Source organism: Planococcus citri, chromosome 2 (assembly GCF_950023065.1).
Source record: "Planococcus citri chromosome 2, ihPlaCitr1.1, whole genome shotgun sequence".
Lineage (NCBI taxonomy): Eukaryota > Metazoa > Arthropoda > Insecta > Hemiptera > Pseudococcidae > Planococcus > Planococcus citri.
Genome location: NC_088678.1, coordinates 69,851,879 through 69,864,271, shown reverse-complemented (window position 1 = coordinate 69,864,271; position 12,393 = coordinate 69,851,879). Strand labels below are relative to the sequence as shown.

The 12,393-nt window shown below is 36.0% G+C and overlaps 2 protein-coding genes across 2 annotated transcripts in view; one reads left to right on the top strand and one right to left on the bottom strand.

Annotated features, from left to right (window-relative positions):
• Positions 1–5,558: 5,558 nt before the first annotated feature.
• On the bottom strand, positions 5,559–7,473 carry LOC135837433 (PC4 and SFRS1-interacting protein-like). Its single transcript, XM_065352699.1, has 2 exons — positions 7,241–7,473; positions 5,559–7,106 (listed from the first exon to the last, which is right to left on the bottom strand). Exon 2 carries the CDS (start codon positions 6,998–7,000, stop codon positions 5,696–5,698), a length of 1,305 nt encoding a protein of 434 aa, XP_065208771.1. The 5' UTR covers positions 7,001–7,106; positions 7,241–7,473; the 3' UTR covers positions 5,559–5,695.
• A 131-nt stretch (positions 7,474–7,604) lies between these two features.
• LOC135837422 (protein MTO1 homolog, mitochondrial) overlaps positions 7,605–12,393 on the top strand; it is a 42,462-nt gene continuing 37,673 nt past the window's right edge. The window contains exons 1-14 of the mRNA XM_065352687.1: positions 7,605–7,761; positions 7,881–8,071; positions 8,149–8,267; positions 8,590–8,782; positions 8,858–9,034; positions 9,102–9,214; positions 9,291–9,436; positions 9,503–9,660; positions 9,728–9,891; positions 9,966–10,137; positions 10,211–10,376; positions 10,454–10,672; positions 10,770–10,830; positions 10,906–11,068. Of these exons, the coding sequence (XP_065208759.1) occupies positions 7,736–7,761; positions 7,881–8,071; positions 8,149–8,267; positions 8,590–8,782; positions 8,858–9,034; positions 9,102–9,214; positions 9,291–9,436; positions 9,503–9,660; positions 9,728–9,891; positions 9,966–10,137; positions 10,211–10,376; positions 10,454–10,672; positions 10,770–10,830; positions 10,906–10,998 (1,998 nt within the window). The 5' untranslated portion in view covers positions 7,605–7,735 and the 3' untranslated portion in view covers positions 10,999–11,068. The remainder of the gene's footprint in view (positions 7,762–7,880; positions 8,072–8,148; positions 8,268–8,589; positions 8,783–8,857; positions 9,035–9,101; positions 9,215–9,290; positions 9,437–9,502; positions 9,661–9,727; positions 9,892–9,965; positions 10,138–10,210; positions 10,377–10,453; positions 10,673–10,769; positions 10,831–10,905; positions 11,069–12,393) is intronic.

Here is a 12,393-nt window from a genome sequence, read left to right as displayed (position 1 = left end):
CCCTTCCCACCACCATCACTTTGCAACAAAACCAAGTAACAGTACAAAAAAAATACCTGTAAGTACATATTTGATGAATAATAAAATTAAAATATAGATATCAGAATTTTTTTTCAGATTCGATTTATTGATATTTTGTCACTTTTTGACTGATTTTTTTAGTAGCCAGGATTACGACTTTGTCCACATAATCGACAAATTCTCTTGATACTTAGAGTGATTTTTTTCTCTAATTATTGACATAAATTGACCATCTTTTGATGATTTTTTATTGATGTAAGCAAGGTAACGATTTCACGTCATTGCTATTTCAAGAAACTAGGTATACACGAAAAATGACGAAAGACAGGGGGAAAGTTGAGTACTTCAAATCTCGAGCGATGAATTTTAGAAGAACAGGAGGAAAGGGGGGGTATAATTTGACAAATTATACGCTCGAAATCTTGTGGTTGGAATTTTGCGAGAACTTTAAAAATGTTTTCTTGAGGATTTTTGAAGAATTTCAATTCCAAATGCCATCCATCAAAATTGGGTTAAAATTTTAGCAGAAAATCAGAAACTAACAAAACTTTTCTCGTGCATTTTTGAAAAATTGCAGCTTTAAAGGTCAATTTTTGAAAACTAACGAAATCGAAGAAGGGATATTGCAGCATATCAAAATGGGTTGAAATTATACGAGAAAATCAATCACCTATTTGAAATACCTACTTTGGAATCTTATTAAAAATTTAAAAAAATATTTCTAATTTCCATGATTTTGAGACAAGCAAAAACAAAAAAGTTTATATGGACAGTATCGCATTTCCTAAAATTTAAACAAATCCTGAAAGAAACTCGTAATAAAAAAATAAAATAAAATTACAAAAATTGTGTCCCAAGTTAAGGCTGAAATTTTTCAAAACAGCTTTTAAAAAGTTTTGATTGATATTTTTAATCCTCTTCTAAAATTTTAACTCATTTTGATTAATCGCGTGATATTTTTTTTTTTCAAAAATCCTGAAAATTCTGACCCAATGTTGGGGTAAAAATGTTACAAAAATTCTTAAAAAAGAATTTAAGAAATTTTTGATTCACTTACGTAGGTCAGATATCAAGTGTTTCTGACATTTGAAATATTCAAGAGACGTGATTATAACGTTATAAAACATAGAACTAGATAGGTCATTGACCCGTCTATATCACTTCCCAAAATCCTGTGTACGCCTATTTGGCTTATTAGGGGCATTGGCCCGTCGGCCTGGCTTCCAAAGGTCGTCTGTCTGTCTGTTTGACTGACCTGTAAAGGTCATTGACCCGTCTGTCTGGCGTCACAAGGTCGTATGACCTGTCTGTCTTGCTCCCAATGGTCATCTACCTGCGTTTCTGGCCTCTAAGGATCATTGACCCATCTCGTATGGTACCTATCTGGCCTCTCAAGGTCATTGACCTGCTTCTCTTGCCTCTCAAGGTCGTTTGTCTAGCTCTCGATCCTCTCAGCAATTTAGTAATCTTGTTCAAAGTTCAAAAGTTTGCTTTAATATGAGTAAAAATGTCAAAGATTAGTTATTTTTTTCTAAGCTTTGAACTCAAAATACTTTGAAATTGTTCAGAAATATTTTCATCAAAATATTTGAATATCTCGCGAAATTTTAGTCCAGTTTGGCTAGAAAAAAATTTCGGAAATCATGATCCAATTTTGGGCTCTAAATTCTTCAAAAGTTCTCTCAAAGAGTCTTAATAAAAAATTTTTGTTTTCTGCTCAAAGTTTTACTCATTCTGATTGGTTGCATGACACATCTTTTAAAAATCCATAAAATCATATCATAACCCAATTTTGGGCAATTTTGAACTCGAATTCTTCCAAAATGTTCAAAAAACATTTTCATCGAAATATTTGGGTTTTTCGCGAAATTTTAGCCCATTTTGATAGGTTGCTTGACAGGTTTTTTATAATTTCTAAAATCGTGACTCAATTTTGTCCTCCAAATTCTTTCAAAGTGCTCAAAAAAAGTATTTATAAAAATTTTTGATTTTTTGCCGAAGTCTTACTCATTTTGATTAGTCGCATAACACATCTTTAAAAAATCCAAAAAATTATGAACCAATTTTGGGTACAAAATTCTGCAAAAATGCTCAAAAAATATTTTTATTAAAATATTTGAATTTCTCGCGAAATTTTATCGTATTTTGATGGGTCGCAAGGTCACTTTTAAATAATTCTACCATAGTGCATTTTTACTTGAAATGGGGGGGGGGGGGCACAGTGGGCTGTGAGCACCCTCAAAACGGGCGTAATTCAAAAACTTACAATAAACCTAAAAATAATTGTAAAATGATGTCCTCCTACATGTTTTTGGGGTCGCAGAATACGAATTTGACAATATTTTTTTGTAGGGGTATGGGGTGGGGGGTGAGGGGGGGTCAAAAATTATAAATTTGATCATAATGACGTGTGATATGTCGAAATGTATGTTTTCGAGGGTGTAGATCACGAATCTGACAATATTTTTTTCGTTGGGGTGAATGGTGGGGAATGAAGGGGGTAAAAACGGTGAAAAATTCAAAAATCGATTATAATGATGTGTGATATGTCGAAATGTACCAAGTATGAATAATTCAACTGAAAGTAAGTACTTTCCATCAATTTACTGGATTTTAGTTTTTATAAAGTAATTATAGAGATGAAATTCATCTCAAAACCCCGTTTTTCTCCTACTCGGCTGCACAAATTGGAATAGAAAAAATTTTCGCACGTAGATGCACGGGAAATTCCAGTGGCTGGTAATACTTGAGATAGTGTATTTCAAGATGTCAATTGCCATTTTTGACCGAAAGTGACCCAACTCCCCCCACAGTCGATTGTAGTGAAAAATCATAGTGAATTTTGTTTAAAAGTTACAAATTTTTCTCTTACCGGGACTTAAGCGGCTCCCCAACAGAAAATTCTTCATCCCCCACCCCTCACCCCTTCTACACCCTCAAAAACTTACATTTTGATATATCACACATCATTATAGTCGAATTTTGAATTTTCCGTCGTTTTCACCCCCTTCATCCCCCACCATTCATCCCTATGAAAAAAATATTGCCAGATTCGTGATCTACACCCTCGAAAACATACATTTCGACATATCACACATTATTATGGTCAAATTTTGAATTTTTCACCCCCTTCATCCCCCACCATTCACCCCTACGAAAAAAATATTGTCAGATTTGTGATCTACACCTTCGAAAACATACATTTCGACATATCACACGTCATTATGGTCAAATTTTGAATTTTCGACCCCTCTCACCCCCCACCCCATACCCATACAAAAAAAATATTGTCAAATTCGTATTCTGCGACTCCAAAAACATAAAGAAGGATATCATTTTACAATTGTTTTTGGGTTTATTGTAAGTTTTTGAATTAGGCCCGTTTTGAGGGTGCTCACAGCCCACTGTGGGGGGGGGGCGACTTTAAAATTCGATTGCCTCCAAGCCGCCGCCTCCTATTACGCGTACGGTTTCCCCCAATAAGTATTCTCAATTCAAAGTCAAGTACCTACCGCCAAGAGCTTCCCCAAATTTGAAAAAAAAACACTAAAAAAGAGCATTAAAAATTCTCAGATCGTGCGTTAAAATTTTTCTACATAAATGACCCTATTTTCAAGAACCTTTTCCTTGGCCCTTCAAGTATAGTGTTCAGTCACTCATAAATAGCTCTCTTAAATCAAAAAAATATAATAAAATAAAATGAAATCGGTGAGAATTTTTCGAAAATTTTAAATTTTACTTCAGGATTTGTGTAAATAATTCCCCTTCCCTTTGTCCCCAGAGTAACTTTGGTTCATGGTCTCTCAGCTACCTCTGTACGAGGCATAGGTACCTACTTGGATTCTGGAACATGCTTTTTTAATGCAACTTTGGCTGCTTGAGCCGAACGCCTCAAGTGATTCCCTTTTTCTTAATGCAAATTTAGTTAAGTACAAAATATTATCATATTTTATCAAATTGTATAATTATTTTAATCTTCAAAATAAAGATAGATACCTAATAGAAAATAGATGAATTTTATACGTAGGTATAGCTTCCTAACCTCAGAATTTCTCAACAATCAACTCATCATATCTCAAGCTCTTCCTCCCACATGCTTTGGAAAAAGATAAAAAACTTTATTTATTTGATAATTTCGTGAAATACTAGCTGTCCACTAGATTTTCAAAATCGTTTAAATTTTCACTATCGTAATGTAAAATTTTATATGATTTCTGTGGTTTAAAAAAATTCATGAAATTTAATTCAAAAATAATGAACCTATTTGCTGTAACTACGTATTTTTAAACTAATTCGAATCGAGTGATTTATACGTACCTAGTCTATTTATAAATCATTATCTCTTCATCTCCCTTTAATTACTCCCGAATTTCAAAATCAACGCGATGACTGCGAAGAGATAACAGAATGCTATCTGTAACTCGAAGGGAACACCTCCTGGAGTGATTCGATTCCAAAAATAAGATAACAGTTTTAAAGAACGTGCTCTATCTAGGAAGACAGAACATCTCGACTCCACTAATTACGTTCTTTCTATACTGAAAACCATTATGCATCAAGCAGACCTTACTACAACATCCATAATAAAGAAATAAAAGGCTCATCAAAACACCAATTCGAAAAAAACCCGCATTTAAACACCCTCCCTATCACCTCAGGGGTAATTCTAAACACATTTTCATCACTAGGCCTCGAATAATAATCATCTTAATTTATTTTTCCAGCATACGGGAGTATCTCGGATCCATATTCGGTGCCATTCACGAGCATATAACGACGATTCTGCGATCTATTCGCGACGAATTCTGCAAAAGTAAGCATATTTATACTCGATACAGGTGTTGTTTACACTAGGTCGGTTACGATACGGTCAAATAAACGCTTAGCTAAGTATTTATTAAAACCCATTGAGTCCTTGCGGCGTTAACGTTACGACCTTGAACTTGAAGATGATCTTTCCATCTGTAGTAGTAGTAGTAGTAGTAGTACTTCTCCAGTAGTAATAATAATAATAATGGTCAAGATGCATAATGCGAAACACAACTGTGAAGTGGACCACTTTCGTGGGAGGTTAGGACTAGGACTAGTTCACTCTCAGTCAGCTGGGTGCTGTTTTTTATAGGCTTACGTTACACGAGTTCGAGTTTACCTCGTGGTAACCAAACAACACCGCCACCGCCGAACTGCACTAGAACACATTGATAAGGAGCATATGTTGTTAGTGCGTTTATATTACGTACAGATAACGAGTACGACCCACGATATTATATGGTTTCTATATCTCAAACATTTGTTTGCCAGGATAGCAACGAATACACGCCATCGCCATATTGAATAGCGATAATTTATCGTAGTAATATTCAAACACGAGTGTGAGAGAGAAAAACGCCGGAAATGTGATGAAGCATTCGTTAATTTCAGCTTTCAGCGCATGCGGCTTCTGTTCTGTTAACTCGAATAGAGAGCTTTGACACGCTAGAAAAATAAAGGGTAAAAAAAACACGTATAGAAAAGACGACAATTAAATAGAGAATGGAGACTTTAAACGTAACGATTTAATTATAAAATAATCATTTATGATTATGAAACAGTCGATAAAGTAAAAATAAAAGTATAGTACTGCAAATAAAAATATGGAATATGAAAAGAGAAAAAAAAAGAAAGAAATTTTTTTTTACTCGATCGGTTCTTTGACCAATCTATACAGTTGGTTAACGGGCAAGTTATTCGTTTTCTCTTGGAATTTCGCAACTTCGTCGGAATACACTTCGAAGAAATTTCTTCCGTTGGGTATGGTAAAAAGACTCTGGAACTTGTTATAGATGTGTTCCGCTTTGGCGCGTATTTTTTCGGCGCCTCTGATGAAGGCTTCTTCTTGCTCGCGAGTCAACTTCCATTCGGATAAATTGCCGACGTATTTTTTCAGCTTTTTCACCGTGTCGACGACTTCCGGATGCTTCTTCAACATCAACGCGTTCAATTTTAAATCTAGTATTTCGTCCATCGCTTGCAAACATTCGTCGCAATTAGCGCTGACCAAATTCAAGCTCGATTTGATACGACAATCCGCGTCCAGCAGTTGAACCTCGATTTTAATAAGCTCTAGGTTCTCGTTATCCGCATATACTTCGGCGCTAGCCTGTTTGGTTTCTTCGACTCGTTTCTTGAGCGATTTCTTGAAATCTTTTTTTATCTTTTGAGGTAAATCCGAGTTATCCGTTTTATTCAGCAAGCTCTTCAAATTCTGCGTATCTTCCCAACGTAGTTCGACTTTGGTGGTGCTGTTGGGCGTATCGGCGGTCGAAGAATCGGCGGCTGCTTTTTTATCATTGGTCGTTTCGCGGGCGCTTTTCCGCGTAGGTTTACTTTGAGTAGGCGTATTGAATACTTCGCCCGGTTCGTCTAGAAATTTTTTAGGTTTAATTTTACGTCCCGACCGCGAGGTTAATTCGACCGGCGAATTTTCGGCGGGTACTTCGATACTGCCCGAGCTAAGTTTACGTTTCAGTTGTTTAGGATCGGCTTTGGTTTTAATAGCTTTTTGAGATGGAGATTCGTCGATGACCAGGTTACCTTCGTCGTCGCTGTCTTTGTCGCCCGGCACGGCCGCGGCAGCTGGGGTAACGGTGGCGTCTGGAGCAGCGGCGACGGGGGCAGCCACAGGGGCCGTGGTAGATGTAGGTTCGTTGGCTTGCACGCTATCTTTACGTTTAGATGGTTCGAGTTCGGCTTCGATTTCACGTATAGCTTCGGTAAAGGATTTCTTTTTAATCGGTTTACCGTATTTATTTCGGTATTCGACGTAGTCGTAGAGTTCTTCTAGCTTACAGGTGGCCGTTTCTCTGGTACCGTAGAAATAAACGCGGTATTTTTGCCTACCGGCCGTGTCGTCGATACAGTCTAACACCTTGGCTGGCCAAGGCGGGTAACCGCGCACCTTGGCGAATACTTTTTGACCAGAGTGGAAAATCGTAGCCATTTTCACAGGTGCTGGCAAAAATAACCACAGAGATTAGTATTTTTAGAAACGTGTAATCGCTAAGTAAACCTTCGAATTAACGCATCAAGACGTAAACATTACAAGCCTAGAAACAGAAACCACAGTAAACAAAACATTAGTCTTGGTGCCGCGTCACGCGTGAATTTCTAAATCGTACTTTTCAACTTGGTAAAGTCTCGAAAGCACGAAAAGCTTTATTAATTAAAAACTTCAACTTACTAATTTGAAAATCAGTATGACCGGCTTAACCGTTTCTCTAACAGGGTTTCTATATACATGTGGTTTATCAATCGAACCTCGGCAATCGATCGATCGGTTATTGATTTCAAATCAATACTATATTTTCACCCAAATTTAAACGTAATTGCACAATTACTAAATTCCAGTCGTGAACTAATTGCAAATTTAGCGTAACATTAGGGAGATCGCAAATTATCAAGTTTAATGAAACACCTTTTATCGCAGCACAATCTATTCGCAGCGAAAAAAACAACATGGATGACGTCTACAGCGTGTTTCGGCTCCGTGAAGCGGAGCTTCGCGATTTAGACGTCGCCATGTTTGTTTATTTTTGCAACTAGACGCAGCTTCGTTTTTTATTTTTTTTCGAGCGAAAATTTTACAAGTTTTCGACATTGATAAAAATTTAGCGAATTATGAAAGTGTGATTACTGTTTTTTGGGTTAATTTGGAGTAATTATACGATATAATATAATGTCAATGATCGAAAGATCTGTTCGGTGAGTGTTTCTGTTTGTTTCACGAGACCTTAATGGATGAAATCACGATGTTCTGCTTGTAAATAAGTGTTTGATGGATTTTATCAATGATGAATGAACTCATGTTATCTGCATTTCAGGATTAAACTTCTGCATAAATTCAACGTATTACGTATCCAGAGATACTTTCTACATGAAAATGCTCAGAGTCAGAAGAACGAATACGGTGTTATTGTGGTCGGAGGAGGTCACGCCGGAACTGAAGCATCGACAGCTTCGGCTCGAATGGGATTATCGACTTTGCTCATAACTCATAAAAAGGAAACAATCGGTAGTAAAATTACTCATTTTTATTATATCCTCTTTGAGTTCGATTTTATTGTTTTAAAATCTGTATTCATCGTTTAGGTGAAATGTCGTGTAATCCGTCATTCGGAGGGATTGGCAAAGGACACTTGATGCGAGAAGTAGACGCTTTAGATGGAATTTGTGGACGAATTTGCGATATATCAGGAGTTCAGTATAAGGTGAGGGAATCAAATATGAAATATTGCAAATGTAAAACAGCAGTTCTCAAATGACCGAAATTTTGATATAGGAGTATGATGCAATAAGCTCTTAAGACATTTGGAAACTACCAAAGAGTAATAATATGTTCGAAACGTTTACCTCTACGTCGTCGTTTTCTCGTCATGATTTGATTATTAACGCGTCGATTAATTCGATTGCTATCGCGAAAAAAAATTACACAATTTCAAAGTTACGCACGTGTTTATATGAAAATTGTTTAAATTCAACGTTTCGATAACATTAGCCAACAATTGTTTTGATTTCACTGTTGTGTTTCAGGCGTTGAACCGTAGAAAAGGACCGGCAGTTTGGGGTCTTCGAGCTCAAATAGACCGTCAACTTTATAAACAGAATTTACAAAAAGAAATTTTCAACGTAAAGAATCTAAATATAGTTACCGGATCGGTGGAGAATCTGATACTGGAAGAAAACACCGAGGGCGATGCACCCAAATGCATCGGTGTAATATTAGGTACTTGTTGCACGTTTTGGAATTCTTCGCGATTTGTTGCATTTTTTTATTAAATTTGAGGAATTTTTTTTGCAGCTAATGGAGAGAAGTATTACGCCAATAGTGTCGTTTTGACTACGGGGACGTTTTTAAGAGCTAATATTAATCTTGGATTGGAGGCCAGACCTGCTGGTCGGATTGGAGATGAACCAAGTATCGGGTTAGCGGATACTTTACAAAGACTGAAGTTTAAAATAGGTCGATTACGAACCGGTACGTTACGATGGTTTTGAAGAAAAGGTGATCGTTTCGAAAATAATTATTTTTTATTGTTTGATAGGAACTCCGCCGAGATTGGATAAAAAAACGATAGATTATACCGGATTGAGGTTCATTACAGGCGATAATCCTCCGATACCTTTCTCGTTTATGAACGAAAAAGTTTGGATTAAGGTGACTATCTCTAGCTCGGAGAAATGAACGTTGAATTTTACGAAATAGGGAATTTTTAAACTCGTATTATTTTCAGCCTGAAGATCAGTTACCATGTTACCTAACTCATACGAATCCAACGGTGGAAAAAATATGCTTAGATAGCTTGAAAGTCAACAGACATGTCAGAGAGGAAGTTCGTGGGCCTAGATATTGCCCTTCCATCGAATCCAAATCGATAAAGTAAGTTACACGATGACTCACAATTCAGTTCATAATTTTCCAGTGTGTAAAATGATTTAATTTTAGGTTCGGTGGAAGAGCTCATCAAGTATGGCTCGAACCCGAAGGTTTAAATACCGACGTCATCTATCCTGGCGGATTATCATGCACGATGCCGGCAGAAATGCAGGAACAAATGATTCATTCGATCAAAGGACTCGAGAAATGTACAGTTTTACGTCCAGGTACGCTGGTTGAATTGTTTTACGTGAGTAATGGTGGAAAAAATGCGCTAAATTGGTGAATTTTCAGGTTACGGTGTAGAATACGAATTCGTCGACCCTAGAGAACTGATGCCAACCTTGCAAACGAAGAAAATCAGTGGTTTGTTTTTCGCTGGCCAAATAAACGGTACGACTGGTTACGAAGAAGCGGCTGCTCAAGGTATTTTGGCCGGAATAAACGCTGCTGCTAAAGTAAATCGTACATTGCTGATTATTTTTTTTTTTCATCGTGATCAAATTTAATTCAATACATGTATTTTTTTCAGGTACTCGATAAAGATGAATTTATCATCAGTCGAACAGAAGGTTATATCGGTGTATTGGTTGACGATTTGACTACTCAAGGCACAGATGAACCTTATAGAATGTTTACCGCTAGATCAGAATTCAGATTATACCTAAGACCTGATAATGCTGACATTAGACTTACCAAAAAAGGTACACTAAAAACTGATACCGATTTCTAATTTTTATTTTTGTTTGCAAATATTCATCTTAAATTTATTTTTAGGTTATGAAATCGGATGTGTTTCAAAGGAAAGATATGAAAAATTGTTGAAAACCGAAGAAGAATTATCTAAAGGATTAGATATCTTGCAACGTACGGAAATGTCGCGATATAAATGGAAAAAGGCGCTTGGATTCGCTAACTACGCCGACAGCAACGGACTTGCGAGGTAAATCGCAGTCGTTTTTTTTTCTTAAGACTAACTGTTAATTTAGACTTGACTAATTTTTTTTTTTAATTTTGTAGCGGTGTTGGAATTATTTCGTTGGCTGACGGTATCACTGTTTCTAAATTGATAGAAACGTTCCCCAACGAATTAGAGGGTATTTCGCAAGATGAACAAATACGTGACAGACTTACTATAGAAAGCACGTATCGTTATTTGACGGAGAGACAGTTCGAAGAATTTGAACAAATTAAAAAAGAAGAATCTCTGAAAATTCCTCCTAAAATTGATTACGGATCGTAAGTTACAGATTAGTAAACAATCCTTGGACCTTGGATCATTTTAAACACGAGGAAAAGTCGCATGATTTTCAAACTATTGGGTGTTCTTTTTCAGGAAACATTTATCGCTGAAGTTTGAAGAAATTGAAAAACTCACCTTGGCTAAACCTACAACTGTTAGTGAAATCAGTACCTATTTAGACTAATTTCTGAACGAATTGAGGTATTAATTCGAGCTTTTTGAATTATAGATTGCTGCAGCTAGTCGGATTCCTGGTATAACGCCGTCATCTATTTTGCGACTGATGTATTATATCAAGCAAAATGAGAATTTGTGCGTTTGATCGTTGGCGATCGCATCTGCTTTGGCTGTGTTATTTCATAAGGATGAATTTTATCAAATTGCTGCTAAGGGTGAGTACTTGAAGTGTTTTGTTTCATAACTAGTCTTTTATGTTTTGTTTTTTTTTCTAAATGTTTTAAAAATTGAGGCTATTTTTGTTCGACCTGCAAGGTGCTCAAAAAGTAACGAAGTTTATTTTTCCTTTGAGAAATTTTGAATTGAGTGATTTCGTGACCGTTTAGAAAATGGTTTTTGACTGGTGTTCACTGAACTCTTTTTGACGAGGGAATAATTCCAGGCGTCTGCCTCTGATTTGAATGGAAATGCGATTTTTGGAAAAAGCATATTCTGAAACTTCCATGGTCAAAAATTTCAGCTGACCAATTTAATTTCTCCAATTTTTGGCAAATTTTTGATAATTGAAAATGTTGATTTTTGAAGAAAAAAACTCGAATGTACTTTTCAGTAAAAGCAGCGCAATTTTCGATTTTTCCAGAATTTTAGAATTTCTCTAGAAGGTACCGAAATGAATTTGGGCAGCTTGAAATCGGATTCTAAACTCATTCTCAACCTGATTAGCGAATTTAACGTCAATTGAGATGATTTCTGGTAAAAAGCAGGAATATGTTTTTTGATCAACAAAAAAAATTGAAAAATTATTCGAATTTTTTCGTTTCCAATAATTTTGGAAGGTTCAGCACGATCTTCAATTTTTGCAGCATTTTTGAATTTATCCACAAGGTGTGGAAATCAAGCTAGGCAGCTGCAAATCTAGTTCTGGCTCATTTTCTCCATCTGGTTAACGAATGTATCCTCAATTTAGGTAATTTCTAGATAGAAAGCTGAAATTTTTCCTGGACCAGCCAAAAATGTAAAAAATCTAAAACTTACTTATTGACAACAAATTTTTTGAAATTTGCACGAATCACTGTTGATTTCCTAAAATCAATCCCTAGTGTCCGTATCTCTCCACTTCCGGCCATTTTGGAGGCTCCAGCACGATTTTTAATTTTTCCAAAATGTGCAAAAATTGACTTGATCAGCTAAAAATTGAATTCTTGCTTATTCTCGACTATTTTAACCAGTTTATATTTTATTCAAACGATTTCCAGGCAGTAAAAAATTTTAAAAATTATAATTTTCTGTTTTCAGATGAATTTTTGAGATTTACGCGAAGCACCTTGTCTTACCTAAGCCTAAAACCAACTTCGCAATCCAAATTTCCACATTTTCCGGCCATTTTGGAGCATTCGAAAAAATAATATAACTTCCCCCCGCCCTCCTCTCTTGAAAAAATTTTTGTTTTCTGCTGAAGTTGTCAAATTTTTACTTTTTGATAAAAACTATTTAAGTCTCACTTTTTTTCAAGAATTGCCAACAATTATCGTTTTTTAAA